Source organism: Rosa rugosa, chromosome 7 (assembly GCF_958449725.1).
Source record: "Rosa rugosa chromosome 7, drRosRugo1.1, whole genome shotgun sequence".
Classification (NCBI taxonomy): Eukaryota; Viridiplantae; Streptophyta; class Magnoliopsida; order Rosales; family Rosaceae; genus Rosa; species Rosa rugosa.
This window is the reverse complement of record NC_084826.1, coordinates 10,829,982-10,850,190: the sequence shown is the minus strand read 5'-3', so window position 1 is coordinate 10,850,190 and position 20,209 is coordinate 10,829,982. Positions and strand designations below refer to the sequence as shown.

General features: G+C 37.2%; 3 protein-coding genes and 1 long non-coding RNA gene across 5 annotated transcripts; 2 read left to right on the top strand and 2 right to left on the bottom strand.

Moving 5' to 3' along the window:
* The first annotated feature begins 729 nt into the window (after positions 1-729).
* Positions 730-3,256, top strand: LOC133723976 (uncharacterized). Its single transcript, XR_009853393.1, has 3 exons — positions 730-1,067; positions 1,941-2,058; positions 2,905-3,256. It is a non-coding gene; the product is annotated as an uncharacterized LOC133723976 (long non-coding RNA).
* A 952-nt stretch (positions 3,257-4,208) lies between these two features.
* Positions 4,209-8,217, bottom strand: LOC133720986 (cyclic nucleotide-gated ion channel 1-like). Of its 2 annotated transcripts, XM_062147480.1 has the most exons (8): positions 8,088-8,217; positions 7,609-7,937; positions 7,021-7,450; positions 6,700-6,918; positions 6,172-6,452; positions 5,673-5,784; positions 4,982-5,269; positions 4,209-4,852 (listed from the first exon to the last, which is right to left on the bottom strand). In XM_062147480.1, the coding sequence occupies exons 2-8, from the start codon at positions 7,635-7,637 to the stop codon at positions 4,583-4,585; spliced, it is 1,629 nt and encodes a 542-aa protein (XP_062003464.1). In that variant the 5' UTR covers positions 7,638-7,937; positions 8,088-8,217; the 3' UTR covers positions 4,209-4,582. The 2 variants fall into 2 exon arrangements, with proteins under 2 accessions (XP_062003464.1, XP_062003463.1); XM_062147479.1 differs by having other exon boundaries at positions 7,609-8,152.
* Positions 8,218-8,298: 81 nt separating this feature from the next.
* LOC133720987 (RHOMBOID-like protein 1) lies at positions 8,299-11,613 on the bottom strand. The gene is made up of 6 exons (XM_062147481.1): positions 11,072-11,613; positions 10,814-10,977; positions 10,386-10,549; positions 10,044-10,303; positions 9,177-9,303; positions 8,299-8,665 (listed from the first exon to the last, which is right to left on the bottom strand). The coding sequence occupies exons 1-6, from the start codon at positions 11,380-11,382 to the stop codon at positions 8,543-8,545; spliced, it is 1,149 nt and encodes a 382-aa protein (XP_062003465.1). The 5' UTR covers positions 11,383-11,613; the 3' UTR covers positions 8,299-8,542.
* Positions 11,614-15,647: 4,034 nt separating this feature from the next.
* On the top strand, positions 15,648-19,948 carry LOC133721046 (oxysterol-binding protein-related protein 3A-like). The gene is made up of 10 exons (XM_062147562.1): positions 15,648-15,940; positions 16,361-16,454; positions 17,041-17,157; positions 17,264-17,336; positions 17,462-17,580; positions 17,803-17,924; positions 18,140-18,316; positions 18,826-18,970; positions 19,138-19,316; positions 19,507-19,948. The coding sequence occupies exons 1-10, from the start codon at positions 15,855-15,857 to the stop codon at positions 19,748-19,750; spliced, it is 1,356 nt and encodes a 451-aa protein (XP_062003546.1). The 5' UTR covers positions 15,648-15,854; the 3' UTR covers positions 19,751-19,948.
* The last annotated feature ends 261 nt before the right edge of the window (positions 19,949-20,209 follow it).

Sequence of the window (20,209 nt, the reverse complement as noted above, 5' to 3'; positions counted from 1 at the left end):
CATCCCAGACCACACCAGCGACTCCGGCATCACTCTCAAGTCTCAAATTATATCATTCATGCAAAAATCACGAACTGGGTTGTAAATCATGCAAGTAGAAAATCTTATTCTTGATTGGAAAAATCAATTTGTGTTGGAGCAGTGGAGCACCACATCATATTTAAAAAGCATTGCAAGAAATGCCTTGATTATTCTAGAGCCTGTGAGTTCTGAATAAGCTCTAAGATCAAGTGAGGCGGATTCCAATTGGTGGTTATAATGCACTCTCAATTTCTAAGAATGATTTAAAACCCTTCGTTTATGCCAGACCTTATTACTAAATCAGAATATGAAGCAATCTCAAAACCTCGATAGAGAACCCAGCACGAGTAGACTAAATGCAATTTTTTTTTTTCAGTTCTGAAAGGATAAAGTTGAAATTAAAATCATTTAAAAATCATATAGGAGGTCCGCATATAAATTCTGAAGGTATGAATAGAATTTTCCTTAAACAAAAGTAAGTAAGTAACAAAATAGTTCCACAGCGCGTGATATTATAGGTATCATGAAACTCTTTCAATAAAAAATTTTAGGTACAAAGATAGAATATTATTTAAGAATCTACACCCATTATACTATATATTAAAGTTGGGTTTCCGGTTACTGTTACTAAGCCGTTTTGGTATCGGCTCCAGCCGAGCCGGTTGGTGGAAATCACGTTTTCGTCCTCATTGATAAGGACCGACGTCGTCTACTCGACTCTTCCAGAATCCAAACTATCATCATCTGCAATCTGCAGTCCCTTTTTCGCTCTTCCAGAATTGTATCATCCCAAAATCTTTTTCAAATCCATCAATCGTATCTTACCGGACCAACAAAATTGACTCTCCCCAAATCTCTGTCCTCGAGATCAAAAATAAAGGAGCTTGAAATTCTTTGCTGATTGATAAAATTAGTAATTCAATTTCATTTGTTTCCCATAATTGGAAGAGCTGGAGTCATCTGATTGGTAATATATAAAATTGACAAGGGAAGAAGGTAGATAGCTCAGAGAAAAGGAAGAGGGGGACGGGAAGCAGTCAAAATCGGTAATTTTTTTTTTTTTTTTCCTTTGAGGTTTTGGGTTTCCTGTGTTTGCATGCTTTTGGGGATCATTGAATCCTTTGAGTTTTTGGGTTTCCTGTGTCTGCATGCTTTTTGGGATGATTGATTGTATGATCACACTATTGGTCATTACAAAGTGGATCTTTGTTTAATTTCCTGCATGCCTACGAGTCTACGACTAATGTTCCATTTAGTTTGGCTCTTCTCAATTGAGTTCTTGCTCTTTTCCACTATTGATTTTGTATTTTAAGTCGATGAGGGATAATACTGGTAATGATTTTGTTCATATTCGAAGTCTGATGTTCTTAGCTGGAACTTTTAAGATTATATTTGTTTCGTAGAGAGGTCGTGATTTGGATTCCAAATCAGTTCAAACTTGAAAAATTGGTGGATGATACTGAATTTTTTCATTTGTTGACATCATAGTAGTTTTAGTCTTTAGGTTAATCTAGAATTTTGATCGCATGGACTTTAAATAATTGCAAATTTGATTCCGAATTTGGTTGTTAGTTGGTAGGATATTGTTTGCCTCAAAATACAATAAAAAAACATGTAATCTAATCTAGAATGCTGATTTGATGTTTGAAGTAATTGTACTATAATGAACTTTAACGATATAGTACAATATCCTGTTGTTCTGAATTGGGTTTGTGTGTGATATGAATGAGTTTGATGAAATCCGTTTCCATTGCCTATAGATTAACTTGGGATTTAAATTTTACTAACTGGGTGCGATTGGATTCAACAATGTGGACTTTCTGGTCTATGAAATATGAACACTCAAACACTATACTGGTTAGTTGGTATTTTCTGGATGGAATTTGCTGGCATGCTGGTCTTTATTTGGTTGTTTTCAGTTTTGCTGTGAACACTGCTGGACTGATCCTGTTCAAGCACAGTTGCTGCCCTATTTTGCATAAGTCGAGTGCGGTAGAGCAATTACCTATCCCTTTTTCCATGCATCTTAGTATCCAGGTAACTTTCAGATTCCATCAAGCTTTTTCTGTATTACCCATTACTGTTTGAAATTTAGAAAATCATCTGCAAATGATTTGGTGGCTGGTATTGGAAGAATGGTATTTCTTAGCTTTACCCATCTCAAGAAATAGTGCTAATTTGGTTCTAATCTCATTATTACTGATCGAAATCTTCCATTAGGCATCGGAATCGTGTGCTATTCTGTTTACTTTTCCAGGATCTGAATTTCTTCATGGCACATTGTAAGAATGGGTTGCACATTGTAAGAATGGGTTATAAGGGCATAATTCAGTAATTTAATTAGCCATGGAGGGGATTCAATTAATTGGGCTAAAACACGAAAATCAAACTATATATTAATTTGACATGGTATCATCTGATAATGGATGCATAACCTTAGTGATGTATTGGTTCAATTTGTAGCCTCCAATATACTTAATCTGTAATCCACGCTTCAGTTGTGTTTTTTATGCTGCTAATCATTTACTATAATGTTCCTTGGTATGTTGTTTGGTCTAAAGCCTATGTTGCTTTGAGGGAAAATACATTTACTATCTTCTGGTAATTGATGCAAAACATTGGTGATGTATTGGTTCAATTTGTGGGCTGCAATATAGTCAATGCATAATCCACCGTTCAGTTCTGTTTTATATGCTGCTGACCATTTACTATAATGTTCTTTGGTCTAAAACCTATATCGCTTCGAGAATGGTCCTGAGATTCAGATTTTCTTAGCTTTGAAACATTCCTATCCTTCAGTTTTGCTTCATGTCAGTATCATTTCTACTTAGTTCCTGCAATTACTTCCCCACATCCCTGAATTTGATTCATATCTTAATGCAGCTTCAGAGTCACTGTTCTCATTGAAGATGAGACTGATCAAGCACATGCAGTCTTAATGGGCAAAGAAGCAGAAGAAATCTTTGGAATCTCATGCGAAGACTTGATTATCAAGAAAAACTGCAAAAAACCAAAGGATCAGACCACAAGAAATTCTTCAATTAGAAGGACAGTCAAACTGCTGAAATTGAAGCCAGGAACAAAAAGAGATTTCCTTATAAAGGGGATATACAAAGATGTTCACAAGTTCACACCAACCCAAGATATCGAACCAACAAATTCCACGCAAAATTCTCTTAGGTTTGGAAAGAAGAGGAAGGAATTGTTCAAAGCAAAACCAAGCAAGAACCCGAAAAGGCAAGTTTTAAAATCCTCACGTTAAATTTCCTTTCCACTTATTTTCTGCATTTTATATCTACTCTGTCCATTCAATTTAAGCATCCCTTAATTAATGACCCAATCTTTTATGCATAACCTTCATGTGCTCTGTATATTTCAGTGACAACTTTGAACCATCAGATCAGACCAGCACAAATACATTGGCTCAATCTGACACCGAAGACCTTACCTAACCACTTCTGCTTTGCAATGCAACTTTTTGTTTTGTGATAAGGACCAATATCTATGGGTTTTCGTAACGCTAACTGTCCTTGAAAAACAATGTCATGCTATGTACATATGAGCACTGGTTGTCAGGACCATTCTCTATGTTTTTTGTAATGCTAATGGTCCCTGAGAAACAATCAACCAAGATAGCAGACATTTTGTACATTACTGATCAATGTACATAAAAGTTTTTTGCTATTCTTCTTTGTTTTCTCTTTTTTTTTTTTTTGTGCTACAATATACCCATTATTATTGCGACTAAAAGACCCGCAGCATCGCGCGGGCCTTTTTACCTAGTTATATATTAAGGTTTTGATTTGTCAGGTTAGAAGCTGTTGCTATACCACATCAGCTATCTCCAATAGTTTGTCAAGAACTCAAGGATAGCCCAAAAATCACAAAATTTCATCTCCCAATGGCAAAAGCGGACATGCGGTAAATTCATATTTTAGAGCAGAGATAGTAGACGGTAAGTCGGTTACAAAGCCATCACAGTTCCATTCGGAGAGGAATAAAGGAAGACCCAGAGATTATATTCTTTTATGCTAAACCGGAAGCAGTATCGATCTTATAAAATACTGCATTAAATTGATCATTTTCCAATGTCATTTCGGTAATCTAATAATGTTCAATTTTTAGGTCTTCACGCATAGATCCTGTCTATCATGTTTAGACTCAAAACTGCTATAGTTGCTTGCCGTGCAACGTTTTCTGAAAACCCTTTTATTAGTTACTTGCCTCGCAAAACCATTATAAGTTACTTTTTCGACAATGGTAAACTGTACAACGGTTTGCAACTAAATCGTTATCTAATACTCAAATAGACAATGAAGGATAGACGGCGCTCTCGTAGACATACAGCAAACTTTTATTGTCTTAGCCAAGAGTGAGCCAACCTGGTTTAATTAAAATACCGCGCAATTGTGACAGAATACTCTGTTGAACCTTACTATCTGTTGAATGGGGAAGCTCGTTGCTGGAATGGCTTGACGGCTGAGACAAAACACTCTGTAAATCGGCAGCCTGGAGAGCAAAGAGTTCAACATTTTTGTGGGCCTTGACGGTACTGGGTGCGTTAGGCAAGTCGCAAAAGGAGGTTGTAGCAGTTGCTGCCCAGCTTAAAATTAAGCTTTTCACCGTAGCATTCTCCTTTCTCAAGACGCTTAGTGGTCATTGAGTGGTCAATGGTGTACGAGAGTGCAATGCCCTGGGTGATGAAGAACATCATATCAAGAGGCTCCCCCTTTCGAATAATATAGCTTCCCTTGGGATAGATCACTGGATCAAGGTGCTTACAGATTTCCTTCAACACCCTTTCGTTCATGTAAGTCTCTGGATGATCCAGCTAGGGTAAGTTGTACATGTACGTAAAAATTGAGAGAGAATTAGTTTATGGGACAATTTTGCAAAGGATGATGATACGTACGTACAATTAGTGAGTGCTATTTCAAGGCCAAATGTATAACGAACTCACTTTCTTCAATTTCTCCAGGAAGAGAGTTTGTCTGATCGTATTTAGTTCACCTTGCAGGCGTTGGTCATCTACCTTATGCTTGAAGGAAAAAATTGAAAACATATTCTCCAAAACAAGATCTGGGTCTTCTAAGTGTTTCTTTTCTACCACATAGTTGATGCTATCCTTCAGGACCTTCACATCAGCAGGGGAGCCATATTCAAGTAACATGGATTGTACTTTTGGCCCCAAAATCTTTTTCAACTTTTGGCGGGACCTTTCTGATTTCCCAGCTACCTGCATAAATGTCTATTCCACAACATGTAGATTCAATTCGTTAAGTAAATCTTGAAACAGACAATAAAGTCACATATATTGAAACTGACAGTGAATTAAGTAGTACTACTTAATTATTAATGAAACTTGTTGCCATTTCCTTTGTTTCATTTCCTACTCAATCGGTCTTCCATCGTATCATGACCAAGAATTTTGTATACATGCAGTTCAACACAAGTTAGTTAGTGAAGGTTTAGGCTGTTATGGACAATGAAGAAAAACTATACATATTTTAACTTTTGACTCTTTATATATAACAATTTTTTTCTTCTTCTAAAAAAGCTGTTCAAGTTGCTCTAACATATAGAGATCTATTAAAGTTGCTCTTTAAGACCTCTTTTAATTAAGCCTAAACTGACAAAGATTAATGACGAACCTGCACATGTCCAAGGAAATATATAAATAGTATCAAGCCACTTATAGAAATAGCAACCACAAATAGGGTTTCCCATCCATAGGTACTAGTGTTGAGGTTCGAAGCAAAAGAACTGCAAAAATAAAATCGTGAAATTAATAATGAAATACCATTGTCTAAAAATGACCGAGAGCACAAGGGCGAGTAACTTTATAGATTTGTTTATGGTACATCAATGTATCGATACATCAAGTAGACTGGTTCGACTCAAATGTAGACTAACTCCATGCATTAGCAAACTAGTTTGATACCATGCACTCTAAATTTCTATCGAACTAGTCTACACTTGTATCGAAATAAGTTTACTTAGTGTATCGAGATATTAATGCAATGTAGAACTTCTATTAGCATTATACCAATTATTTAGGACCAATAGTAAAGATATGTGTAAAAAAATTCAAAGTTTTGCTTTTTAAAAAGTAAAAACAAATTAAAAGTTTCACAAGAGAAAAGTGCAAACCTTAGATTTCGTAGGCCCCATGAGAAACATAGTAAGAACTTTTGTGGTAAATATGTTGATTCTTGCATACCAGATTGAAGAGCATAAAGAAATATACCGAAATCGAATATTGTTGCATTCGGGGGATTTATAGGGCATGAAGTGTGTAGCAATGTAATATTTCTGAATTCATTGGCATCGCAATGAATATTAAACTGACATCCTTTTTCACTTTGGCAAGCATATTCCCAACAATCTATCTCTCGTTGGATAGAAAAAAAATACCAAAACGTCCCGAGTACCTAACCAACCAAGAAACATGTAAAACTCACCATGAGTACCTAAATTTCAAGTCAATTGACACTCTGAACTTCAAATCTCAAACTATTACTCTGTCATATATTGTCAATCATTCAATCTTTTATCAAATTAATTGACAAAAGTACCCCTGATTTTGATGAAAAAATGAATGACGAATTAAGAAGTTGATACGTCGACCTCATGGTAACTTTGAAAGTTAATTATAAAACCAAAAAGATGAAAACTTACATAACTGGCAAGGAGGTATATGAGAAGATTGACTAAACTTGGAATCCAAGCCCGCGTAGGACTACTCTTGTCATGCATCTCCTTGTTAAGATTCTTACAGTATCTGTAGATAGGATAAACTCGTTGCAGGTATTGGAAAAAAATAAGCGAGTTAAGAAACTTCATTACAGTCAAAGATCCAGAGCCCCTCATTTTTGGAAGGAACACTAAAATGACTACCTGCACATTTTGCAAAAGATCTTATTTGTAAAAGAGAGGATTAGGAATAGAAAAGAAACGATATATCTAGCTACTCCAGAAAGGCTTATCAATCTATCTTACTTGTGGAATAGGAAGAATAGCAACCATGTTACTTGTGATGCCTATTTTCTTACTAGATCCCCGCCACCATTTCTTAATCTTAGAACCTATTTTCACTACATAACGAAGATCTGTGACGACTCGCAGAATCAGAGCTGCTATCATCAATTTGTTGTCCAACATGAGGCACTTGGTTTCCTCGTTGATAAGAGGAATATACAGAAACAAAGGATCCAGTAACATAGAGATAAAACTCGAGTAGATAAAATATGCAGGCTTTTCCGGGAATATTATTGCTACGATCAACACCCATGGGAGATAAAAAGGTGCATATATAAGTTTCTGAACTATTTTCCAGAAAGATATGTCAACATGGAACACATCTAACTGATCTATCATCTCCTCTGTAACCTCGGTCAACCTGCCCTCTTCAGTCATTGAAATCGGCATACTGCTCAAGACTCGTCCGTACAAAAAACAGAAACTGAATTAGAGGTCGCTTGACTGAATGGTCTCACTCTCAGACAATGTTTTCTATTGGTTTTGATTCAAAAAAAAAATATATATATATATATATACTCTTAGCAAAAGAAATGGTCTCAAACTAACCTTGCAGGGTGAATAGACTCTTCATCCATCTCTACTTGTATGGTACTGAAACTGAACTATGCTGAGACTGGAAATGTGCAGATGAAGATGCAGCAAAACCGATAAATTATTCAAGGTTCTATAAATACACACAAGTCTGCTGTGTGATTAGGGATTAGTAAGGCAAGTTGTTATACTCCCGGAGTAGGGAGCAGACTCAGCAGAGTAATTTTCTAATAAGTCTTCTCTCTTCGATCCAAAAGTCATTTCCTAATATTTTACGCTCACCAACAATTCAACAAACGCTGCCTTCGAGATTTTTTATTCCCACTAGCAAATGAGAGACGACTCTGTAAATTAACAAGACATAAGTCTTCATATCTACAAAGAGTGTAGAAAGCTAGGACAAAAAGGTCTAGAAAGAATATGGGATTTTGGATTTTTAAACATTTGCAGATGGGAGATTTTTGCAATTTCAGATTGATGAAGTCATATCTCACAAAGACATTGTTGAAGGTCTTTTGCTGCTCCCACTTTCATCTCTTCATTATGCTCCATGCACGTATGCAGATTGCAGTGGCGAATTCGTTAGCTAGGTAGGATCTGTTATATGATCAGCATAATTCACGGGATTCTTTTTCCCCTAAGATTGTACTTTTCATATTTGATTTCAATAAGATTTGTCATTCCATCTCTAATAAAAGGAAGAAAGAAAAGAAAAGGATAATAATAATAAAAGAGACTGCAAATCTGCAACTTATTGTCCAAAGAAGAAAAAAGAAACAGAACAGAGAGAATGAACGAAGATTAGGGTAAAGATCAAGAATGAAGATCACAGGGTAATAAATACAAAGAAATAACAAGAGTGGTAACTGGTATCACAAAAACCTGCATGTGAAAATCAATTTATACATCTGGCAGTAATGCCAACTTCAGCCCATGTGATCTCCATAAATCAACTGCAAAGCTGAGAACATAAACCCTGGATCTGAGAACTGCTTGCATTTGGATATGTATATGTGCCGTTCTTTCCATTGCTCGAGCATGTTAAAAAGAGCTGGTCACCTGTCTGGGTTGACTGCAATAAGGTTATGGCACACACGAATCAGATTGATGCAGTATCTCACAAGATCAAAATCAGACAGAATCTTTCTAATCAAACTCTCATTGGTGCCATGTGTAAATGGACTCAAACCATTCTTGTACACAGAACAAGACTCACCAAAAACAGTTCACTCTTGCTGATGACCAAATCCATTTGACACGGAATTTCAAAATCAGCACGTGTAATAACCAATTAAACAAGTGTGCATACACCAAGCTTTCATTATTTTACACCAACTTCATGGTCATTTCCAACCTTGAAGGTATGACTTCAAGGGTATTGATTACAATTTCCTATCCATCAGTTTCTTTATTTTCTTTCCTAGTTATTTGATGATTCAGGTGATGATATATTCAGTAGATCAAGCCCTTTTACTCAGCAAAGAAAAGAGCTCGTTTTAGGGAAAATGGACTGGTTTTTTAAAATGACTGCATATCCTTAATAGCGTGCACAGAAGGGAAGGGGAAGTGTTTGCATTACTTACCGAGCAGTATGCGGGCTCTGAATTGCAGCTCCATTTTGATGTAGGAACACAAGACAAATAATGACACCAAGAACAATGTTCATTTGCATCAACTCCCCGAAGAAGCATAATCAGGCCAACGGTAAATCTGTCAAATGAGCCAAACAATGTTCAGATTTTACATTTTATACAGTATACATATAGCAAAATTTCATGTTCCAATAGCTTTTTGGAAGGTTTAAGACTAACAAACTGCAGTTTATATTTTCCTCATGTATTCTTCCAAGTTTGAATAGGATTTCTCTTTAGTACTAACAGAAGAATAAAGCTTCTCCATGCAGTAGATGTTTCATTTATGGATGAATATTGGAGAAACAACTATTTTTCAAAAAGTTTCTATCATTCTGTGTGTAGGCATCTACAATACTAGCCAAGCTTAATTAGGGTCTACATTCCTATTGAAGAAACTAAGTCCCATGATTACATTGAACACCTAAAACATTAGTTATCATCTACTTCAGTGTTTCCATCATTTTGATGATCAAAAGGTTTATAACTAACTTTCGGAACAAGTACCAACAAATTTGGGGCTGAAATGGTGGTGAGCAGAAATTGAAGTTCCAAAGGAGATGGTAATAAAGATATTAATTGGCCACTCAGAAACAACTAACAGAAGACTGTGATACATCACAGTTATGAGATTGGCTGTCAAGCAAAGCACTCTTGTCCATAATATCCTCAAATTAGAAGGTTTAATTTTAGTTTTTCTATAAAGAGAATTGTTTTATTTTTCTTCACGAGTAGGTGAACTTGACATTTCCATAGAAAATTGAGATGACAACCTAAATATGGAGAGTACTAGAAGAGCATAGAAACAGATTGGCTTACCCAACGATTAAAATAACCAGCGAAAGGATCCAAAAAATGCACTGATAGGTCTTGAACTTAGATTTAACTTCAGATGATCTGTACTCTGGAGGAGCATATCTTTGGTTAACCCATCCGAACTGAGGGCGGATAAGAAATACGAACCCCAGAAAGAAACCCGAAAGGAATCCTCCAATGTGAGCAAAGTTATCCACATGTGGGAGAATTCCCACTGCCAAATTGATTGCTATGATGATCAGGAGGGTGAAAAGCGCTCCAAACTGAACAATAATAAGGAATTAGTGATATTGTCACCAAAGTTCTTGTAAATGTGAAGCCTTTTCTAGGCAGTTGAACTCTTACCTTACTAGCATATATCGTCCAGTTAGTGATAAGTTCAGAAAGCATGGCTCCCAGCAATCCAAAAAGTGCACCGGAAGCACCAACAGAGATATTTGACTGGATGAAAAGTGAAGACATCAAACTCCCACCAAGTCCAGAGATGACATATAGCAAACCAATCCGCACTGCAACAAAAGCACACAAGAATTGAGCAATAAGAGACCTGATTGAGCTAATTTTGTAAATTGACATGATCACAGACAGTATCTAGTGTCTATCATAGACAGCCAAATTAAAAATACCATATCATCAAAATGCTTTGGACCAACCCAACTCATCTCATATAGCCATTTTGCAAGAACAAGTCCTTAAATGATATGAAAACGCTTATACTCATCAAACATGTAGTATCAAAAAGTTCAAAACAATGCTGATTTTCAAATACATACCAAAACCAAATTCTTGCTCTAGCCGGTACCCAATAACCAAAAGACTCAGCATATTCGCCAACAAATGGAAAACTCCACCATGTAGCCAATTGCAAGTGATGAGAAGCCACCCCTGGTGATCATCAACCACCTTTTTCACATCTAAAGCACCCATCTTCTGTAACCTAAAAACCAACAATCACAGCCATCAATCAATCTAAAAGGTCAATTCCAATTGAGATCAAACAAAAGCCCAACCAGAAAACCAAGATCACTCACGTAGACGATGATGGTCCAAGAAGAGGGTTCTCCTTAAAAGGCTGGAACGAGAACCTCCCCAAGAACGTGGCAATGCAAGAGACCGAGTTCTTGGGGCAGTTGTTGACATACATAGTGATGATAAACATGATGGTGTTGATGATAACAAAAGTAGGTATCAACCACACAACCCATTTCTTGAAATGCTTGATTTCCCGGAACACGGCGGGCGTGGCGGGAGCCGGGGAAGTTAGAGGTGGCGTCTCAATGTCAACGGGGTGGACCACGTAGCTCCGCCGCGAGTTCAGCCGTGATTGAGAGTCTGCCGCCATCGGAATTGAAAATGTTGGATCGATCAGACAGAGAGCTGGGATTTCGAAAAGTCGTGAGGTTTGGGAACACAACTACTGGGGGTCAGAAAATGCGGGTTGAGATTGAGTTTAGTCAACGGGATCAGTAGTTGAGCTGCTTGGCCTGCAATGAACTACTACTTCGTGTCGCCGACAGCGAGATGGCGCCCACCCAATACTTTAGCTTTAAGCTACGCATTTTTCATTTGGATTGTTCAAAACTTTGAAACGTTGGCGTTTAAAAAAAGGTGTAAAAGTAACAGCTGGCACACGGCTGAGGTTCTGTGTTCAAATTATATCAATTTAACCAACGCCTTTAATTATGGACAACTTCTTTTTTCTTCTTTTGAACATGAACTACGGAAAACTTTAGTAGGGCCCTACTAGTTTCTTTGGCGAAGGAATTTTTTAAAATGCCTTTTAATTCCTTTAACGAGGAGTAATTCCTGGGCCGGCGGTGGCCGTTGTCTTCGTCATTTTTTTGAATTTCCACCGTAAATCAGTTTTTGGGCAAGTAATATTAGTAACGAGAATTAAATCAATAAGTTAAACGTTATCACGTGTAAATTAAAAAGACATGATTTGTAACAAAACTCATATATTAACATTAAATTTATTGTTTATACGTATAAAGTTTCATTAAATACACTTGTTTTATTCTAGTGTAATCAATAACTACGCTCCTAACTATTGCAAGTGGTTCGGTGGATGCGCTGGGTTTCCTTACGGAGATTTTCAAGATGGTGAAATCTCAACGTGTTCGAACACTAAATTGGTATAGTGTTATGCCATGAAGGGGTTGTAATGTTCTGTTGGCTGTACAGGTCCCCAACAGATTTGTCTATAAAGTTTTTGAGGATACTGCGATCAATCCTCAAAAGAGGGTGTCAAAAAAAAAAAATACTAATTACACTCCTAAATTTTATATTAATACGTAATAAGGGTCTCCTCTTAAACATGGAGCCGACTATAATGTTTTGCGCTTTTGTCAAGTATCCTAACTATGTTAACCATTATAGATGGTCAAGTTGGTAAGAGCCTCCAGGTGTGGAACCCCTCACATCCGAGTTCAAATCCCGCCAACACTTATTGGAGTTAAATCTCAATATATTCTTGGTGACCAGGGGGAGGAAGCGTTCTGACATGATCCCCCGGCACGGATTAGTCTCTGGACATAGAAAACATTTGAGGAACCGTGTGATCTAGATAAAAAAAAAAAATATCCTAACTACGCTCTTAAATTCTTATATTGGTAATTTTTATTGGATTTAGTACTTAATGATTGAAAAAAATAAAATTGGCACTTAATACGGCTCTCCTCTTAAACATGTAGCCGACTAGAATGTTTTCTTAAAATACTATATTTTTGGAAAATAAAATATCCAGGGCTACTTGACCTTTAGTTAGACGTATATTTACACTATTGCATAGGCATAACCCTCTCACTATGTGTCTATGTCACGTTAATTATTGTAGCACTGATATTTAGTGAATAATTAAGTGATTGAGTAATGGCATGCAAAAGAGTTGTATGATTGAGTATTAAACTAATGCAATTTATATGGAGGAATGAGGGCATGATTTTATGTATTAATATCTTCATATCAAGTTGTTTGACTGTTTCCGATGAGATATATGATATATGATTGACAGAAATTTGTGTTTTTTCAAAGAGATATTATTAATTCAAATAATGCAACACTAGATGCAGATTTATTTACTTTAACGACCTCAGTCGTTGATTTTTTTTCCCGATCCGTTGATCTTCACTGAAAGCGTTTTAGTAAAAATTGTGCTTACATTTGAGGAGAAATGAATATCTAATCTAGTCTAATTTTAACCTAATTCTCAGATAAAAAAAAAATGACTCCCTCTCATTCCTCTCATCACTTGGGCCAACTCCGGGGCATAAACATAGGCAAAATCTTTGAGTCTATAGATTGCAGGTCCTATATGTCGTCCTTCCAATATATTGAAATCTAACATTCTATAGGGAAGCACATGATGTAGCAGATCGTCTTACTCACCGTCCTAGTTTATTTGTTATAGATGATGTGTAGTTAGAGGAGATATCTGCTATTATTGCGGATGTTCTCTACGAGGATTATTATCATGTATTTTCCGAGGCACGAGGTACAAGTTTTATGTCCCCCTTGTTGTCTAATTTAAATTCAATAAATGAAACCGGACATACGGCTGAGTGTTCCAGCTAGGTTGGGTTCCAAATATATATATATTTTTTTTAAAAAAAGATAACTTTTAGTGCTTCGTTTTCCAACAGTAGAAATGAATTATTTCAAGCATTCTGCTAACTTCGTGATGCTTGTACAACTAACTAAGATCAAAATGATTCAGTAACAAAATTACTAATTACATATTTACGTATGTGTTTGCTCACCAACCATTGGAGAAGATTAGTATGAGGAAGAAAGAATGGAACAAATGTATGTCTAACTAAAATTTGAAGCTAGCTGAGGTTTGAGTTTGAGAAGAAAACAAACAAGGCAGTTAGTGTGTCGCACACTAGTCACCAAATTTCAACCAAGTTTCTACCTATCAATAATATTAGATTTGGGATGATGTCAATGTTTTTTTTTTTTTTTTTGGTTACAAACGGGGCCTAAAAGACCCAAACAAAACAACAAAAGAAACTAAGAACTGGAACAAAACCCAGTCCTCCTAGCTCTAGTTACAGCAGCTAGATCATCTTTAGAAGAACCTCGATCAATTTTCATGAAAAGAGACTTTGAAGAGAAAAGATCACAATTAAGCCTCACAACAGGCCAAACCAATCTCATAAGTTCATAAACATATGAACATTCGAGCACCTACGACGATTGAAATGATACCGGTACAACAATGAAACTATAAAAAGTCAAAACACAAGAATTGAAAAAAAAAAAAAAGGAAATGTGGAAGCTCTCTCTACATTTGTGTGTTTTCAGCTGTTACTTGCGAGATAAAGAATCTCATATTCAAACTGGAACTTTGAATAAATCAAACTTGATTTGAACTCTTGTCTTGTCAATTGCTAGTTATCAAAAAGGAATTTCCTTCTACATCCGGTCAAGTTGAGTAACACCAAAATCTAATGATATAATTTTGGGCTTTGAATATGAGGCTGTTTCATTTTCCATAACCTTCGGCTTGTGGGCTTTTACTCTTTGCGGCCTGGGCTCGACTTTGACCAAAACAAATGATAATGTTTGACAAATAAATAAACCCAAATCTTTAGTCTTGAATAAGTTGAATTTGGAGGTGGCAAATGGGCCGGAATGACCCGAGCATGGACACAAGTGTGGCTTTGCTACCAAACAGTGTGATAAGATTCTACAGTCCTGATCACATGGTCAGTTGCTGATCATGGATTTTCTGGTCACTGACCGTCCAATTGAGATCGGACGGTTGACAGCTCTCATCTTAAATCTCATTATTTAGCTGTCAACCGTCCGATCTCAATCTGACGGTCAGTGACCAGAAAATCCATGGTCATCAACTGACCATGTGATCAGGATCGTAAGACTCTATACCCAAAATACCTTTAAATAGAGAGACAAAAAACCTTCACTTTTGTTAAACTTGTACAAGTGGCAAGATATTATTGAGGAATCCGACCTAAACATGAGCAAGGGAGGCCGGAAGCTCGAATTTGAAGGTTGTTTCACTACTTCACCACCGTGTATTTGTATACTTATACTATAAATATTCGTTCTCTTTGACAACATAATGTACGAAAACACAACCAATTTCTTCATTGATCATTTCCTTAGATAGCGTGATTGAATGATTTACTGCCGTTCATTCATATACTTATATTATGAAGATTTATTCCCTTTGATGAGATATCATGTGCAAAAACACAACGAATTTCCCCCTCGATCATTTGATTCATTTCCTAATTTTATAACGACAAGATTTTTGAACTTTCTTCTTGACAAAGCCAATAATTAACGAAGCTCGTAGTGGGTGCCACGTGGCCACGTACCCACAATCATGGACAACCCAGCGATTCTTCCCTTCACCGCGTTAACCCGCGTCCACGACACGTCGTCCTCATTGCTTCCGTCGCCGGCTTTGATTCGATGCTTCCACTGCTTTTCCCCCTTTAGCCGCCTTTATAGATCTTTCCCCACGCGCCCCCCCCGCACCGCGTGCCGCCACCCTCCAAAATTATCCTTTTCCCATATTCTGACTTCAAACATAAGTAGCGCCAACGATTTGCAAACGAATCCTCGCTGTTGCTCACTCGCCAATTATAAATTAATTAAAAAAAAACCCCGAAATATCCACCTCACCTTTCTATCTCTCTCTCTCTCTTCCCAAAAAAAAAATCAAATAAAAACGCCTCGCTTCCTCTTCTCTCTTTTGCTTCGCTCACTTGTTTAATTTTGTTCTCCGAAGACTTGAGAGAGACTCAGACCAGACTAAGGGGGCTCTAGGGTTTGTAATCGGAGATGGCGCCCAAGGATCCCAAGCAAGGCGGAGGCTTCTTCGCTTCCATAGCTTCCACTTTCAGCGCCGTCACCAAATCCGTCAACGGGTATCCAATCCCTCCTTTTCTCTGATTTCCGTCTTTCCAGCTGCTTTGTTTCTTCCGCAATTTTTAGCTACCGGATTTTTTGTTTGTTTGTTGAATTTTACTTCAATTCAAGCACTGCTAACTTTTGCTGTGATGGTTGATCTGGATTTCTGTGTTCTATTTGCCTTGGAAATGGATCGCTTGCTAGGTTGAAGTCTTTTTATCGGTGTTGATTAGCTTAGATGGTTCTAGGTCGAATTGGATGTGTGCTTGACTGTTTGACTTGTGATACTTGTATAATGTTTGCAGTGATCTAGGGATTGTATGAGAGCATGTTGACTTAATTCATAGGACTGAATTCAAAATGCATGATGTGGAAGTGTTTTTCGGTTCAAAGATTAGTGTGTGATGAGTTGTGGCATTTTTCGCTGTGCTGTGCAGATTAGTGGGGTACGAGGGCCTGGAGGTTATCAATCCAGATGGAGGCACGGATGATGTTCATGAAGAAGCCAGTAAAGGAAGATGGAAGCAGGAGGTACGTTACTTATCTGCCATGACAAAACCGTTTTGCCAATGAAGGATTTGGTCTAGTGTAGTTGTGAAGGTTGCAACATACATTTATCTAAGGTTGTGTTTCGAGCATGATCGTAGTTAGATGTGTCCGAAGGCCTTTGAAGTGGCATTATCATATAGAGTAGCATTTTATTTTATAACAATACAATATTCGATAGGTGATATAAATACACAAGTTAATTATGTTATTCTGGACCCTTGGAGCATTGGTGGATCACCACCGGGGTGGCCTCATATAGACTTACCAACATTAGAGACCTACCTAGCATGTCTGAGGACTTTTTTCAGTGTCAAAGCCATTTTTTCTTCACTCTCTTTGGCAATCACCTTTATGGCCTCGAGAAGTTGTCCCACCTAGCTGCCAAGTAACTAAGTCCTGTAAGATGTCATCTTCTTAATTTTATAACAATAGACAGATGCTTTTCCCACAGTGATAGTAATATGGTTATTGGTATTAATTTTGAAAAAAAACTGCCACCTTTTTTTATACTTGCTAGTGCTTTCAAGCATACTCATTAAAAAAGTCTTCTTCTTCTTATTCTTTTCAGGATCGGGATGGTTACTGGAAGGTAATGCAGAAGTATGTAGGTGCTGACGTCACATCAATGGTGACCCTTCCAGTTCTTATTTTTGAGCCAATGACTATGCTACAGAAAATGGCAGAGGTTTGTGTTATCCGTAGATTGTAATAGAAATTTTGTATACTTTGCTCAATCTGCTCCCATACTTCCCCAGTTCCCAATGTCTCACACTTTTCCATTTTTGTCACAGTTGATGGAATACTCCCATCTGTTAGATCTGGCAGATGAATGTGAGGATCCATACATGCAATTGGTATATTCTGGTAAGTAGTCTCTCTCTCTCTCTCTCTCTCTGGTGTGTCTGATACCTCTTTCTAGCTTTCCTCTCTCCCCATGTCTGTTCATGTATATACTCTATTGTAGACTAACTTACTGTTGATGGTTGCAGCATCTTTCTTTATATCTGTTTACTATGCCTTTCAACGCACCTGGAAGCCATTCAACCCCATTCTTGGTGAGACTTACGAAATGGTTAATCATGGTGGCATTACATTTGTAGCAGAACAGGTGAGTTCTTATAGCAAAGCTGTCCTTTCTCAATTATGATTTTTGGTGCTTTCTGATGGAAAGAAAAGATTTTTTCAAATAAATAAAATAGTTGAAATAAAATTCTGAGAGTTTGGTACATTAAACCCTAAATCGGCTTTTAAATGGTAGTTTAAGAATATGAATAGTATTTATTATATTAACTTACAAATAACTTATATATTCTTTAAATAATCATTTCAGGTTAGTCATCACCCTCCTATGAGTGCTGCTCATGCAGAAAATGAGCATTTCATATATGACATAACTTCAAAGGTGAAAACCAAATTTCTAGGGAACTCGATTGATATCTATCCACTTGGAAGGTAATTCTTATTTGATCTTCATCTATGGTTATAGTTTTGTCAACAAATACCCTTTTATGATGTCAACTCTTTTGAACTCAAGTGGTAAACTATGAATTTTGGAACTAAAAACTTCTTCCTCATGTAATAACTTGTGTTCAAATGAATGCTGGAATCGCGTATTAAGCATACTTTTTATAGTTAACTTGCTTAACTTCTGATTGTTTTCAATGCAGGACACGTTTGACCCTCAAGAAGTCTGGTGCAGTCTTAGATTTGGCACCCCCACCAACAAAAGTCAACAACTTAATTTTTGGAAGGACATGGGTTGATTCACCAGGAGATATGGTTTTGACCAATTTGACCACAGGGGATAAAGTTGTGCTATATTTTCAACCATGCGGCTGGTTTGGGTATGACTACCTTTTTCTTGAAGTAGTGTAATGAGTGCTTATTGAGTAGCATCTTGTGGGAGGTTATCTGGTGATTTAAGTAGAGTTTCAGGTCAAAAACAACCTTCTAGACGTCTACTAAGTGAGAAGTTTTAAAATCTTAAAATTGTCTTGATGTTGTTTTGTGAGTTGCCTCATATGAACAACTATCCATAAAGATGTGGTAAACATGTGCTTTTAAGACTTGCTATTCAAATGCATCTAGTGGATCTCAATATCTGATTGGGTATAATTTATGCATGGGATCCAGTGATCAGAAACATTTAGTAACGCTGAGATCTTAAACAGGACTTAGTGTCAGGGGAGGAAATCCAATAATTGAGGATCACAATTAGTTTGGGAAAAGCCTTATGTAGCTAACTGAAGTCTTTTGGGACATTGACATAGTTTGGGTTCAAGGACTTAAGTTATTAACTTGTGTCAGATTTATGTTGAGTACAGATTTTTCTCATGTTTATTATTGTTTACAGAGCTGGTCGCTATGAAGTTGATGGATATGTTTATAATTCGACCGAGGAACCCAAGATATTGATGACTGGAAAGTGGAATGAGTCAATGAGTTATCAACCCTGTGACGCAGAAGGTGAACCACTTCCTGGCACTGAATTGAAAGAGGTTGGTTTCTTACTACTTACCAGCTACACCTCGAACTTCATAGAATCTTTTTGAGGAAAACCTGCTGTTCTTTTCTGATGACCTAAGAAACAAAAGTGTTTTTCTTTTCTCTTTTCTTCCTTCCTTTTATCAAGCTGATAAAATCTTCTTCTATTGTTTCATTTCAGTCTTGGAAAGTTGCTGAAGTTCCAGAAAATGACAAATTCCAGTACACATATTTTGCGCATAAAATAAACAGCTTCGACACTGCTCCTAAGAAGTTACTGGCATCAGATTCTCGGTTGCGTCCTGATAGGTTTGCACTGGAGCAGGGTGACATACCTAAAGCTGGCTTTGAAAAGAGCAGGTCCCCCATCTCTCTCTCTCTCTCACACACACACAACACGCTACAGTAAGAAAATAAACAGAATTCATTGTTAATGGTTGGCAAGAATCCACTGCACAGATGCTTAACTTTATGATTTAGCACTCTTTTTCAAGACAACCAGGATAAAGAAGCTGACGCCTTAGACCTGTCCACCTACTTTATTTTTCAGTCTGGAGGAGAGGCAGAGAGCTGAAAAGAAAAATAGAGAGGAAAAGGGTCATGAGTTCACTCCAAGATGGTTTGACAAAACAGATGAAATCTGTCCCACAACTTGGGATGACTTGCAAGTGTACCAATACAATGGCAAATACACCGAACACCGGACCGCAATAGATGACTCGGACAGCGTTGAAGCAATCGACGTCAAATCAATAGAGTTCAACCCCTGGCAATACGAGAATTTGGCTGCCTGAAGGTGTTATTAATGTGATTGTGTTTGTCTGTATAATATTTTCGCTGATTTATTTATTTATTTTTCAACTTGGCTCTCTTTTAGAGTCGGTATCACGATGGAATTCTAAGTCTGCTGGGCTTCTTTTCTGCCTTGCTATGACATTGGTATGTTGCGTAGATCATATATGAAAGCAGTTGAATGTCTGGCTTGTGTTTTAGTCTTGAGAATTCCTATAGCTCTGTTGTTATGACTATTGTGATGGTGGCACGTGTGATACTGTAGCTGCTTCCAAATTTCTTGGCAAAGCGCCTTTTCAGAGAAGCATGATGTAACCGATAGGGGAAAGTTGTGGTGGACCATTTTGGCTCCTGCATTGCTTTCAGTCACATTTTCAGACATTTTTTTCACTTGGTCCTCCCTTATCTACTTTCTCTCTGACCACAAACTAAATCACCCCCACCCTTATCCCTCCTAGCTT

Bases quoted from the DNA above. Each gene is read 5' to 3' on its own strand.
- LOC133720986 (XM_062147480.1), bottom strand. From the start codon at position 7,637: ATGGATGAAGAGTCTATTCACCCTGCAAG. The intron at 5,785-6,171 runs GTTTGCACTTTT...TTATTTTTGCAG, and splicing joins TGGGGCCTACGAAATCTAAG to TTCTTTTGCTTCGAACCTCA. The intron at 4,853-4,981 runs GTGAGTTCGTTA...AACTTACCCTAG, and splicing joins TCCTGGAGAAATTGAAGAAA to CTGGATCATCCAGAGACTTA.
- LOC133720987 (XM_062147481.1), bottom strand. From the start codon at position 11,382: ATGGCGGCAGACTCTCAATCACGGCTGAACTCGCGGCGGAGCTACGTG. The intron at 10,550-10,813 runs GTATGTATTTGA...CTTTTGTTGCAG, and splicing joins AGAGCAAGAATTTGGTTTTG to TGCGGATTGGTTTGCTATAT. The intron at 9,304-10,043 runs GTAAGCCAATCT...CTCATTTGACAG, and splicing joins CTGGTTATTTTAATCGTTGG to ATTTACCGTTGGCCTGATTA.
- LOC133721046 (XM_062147562.1), top strand. From the start codon at position 15,855: ATGGCGCCCAAGGATCCCAAGCAAGGCGGAGGCTTCTTCGCTTCCATA. The intron at 16,455-17,040 runs GTACGTTACTTA...TATTCTTTTCAG, and splicing joins AAGGAAGATGGAAGCAGGAG to GATCGGGATGGTTACTGGAA. The intron at 17,158-17,263 runs GTTTGTGTTATC...TTTTTGTCACAG, and splicing joins TGCTACAGAAAATGGCAGAG to TTGATGGAATACTCCCATCT.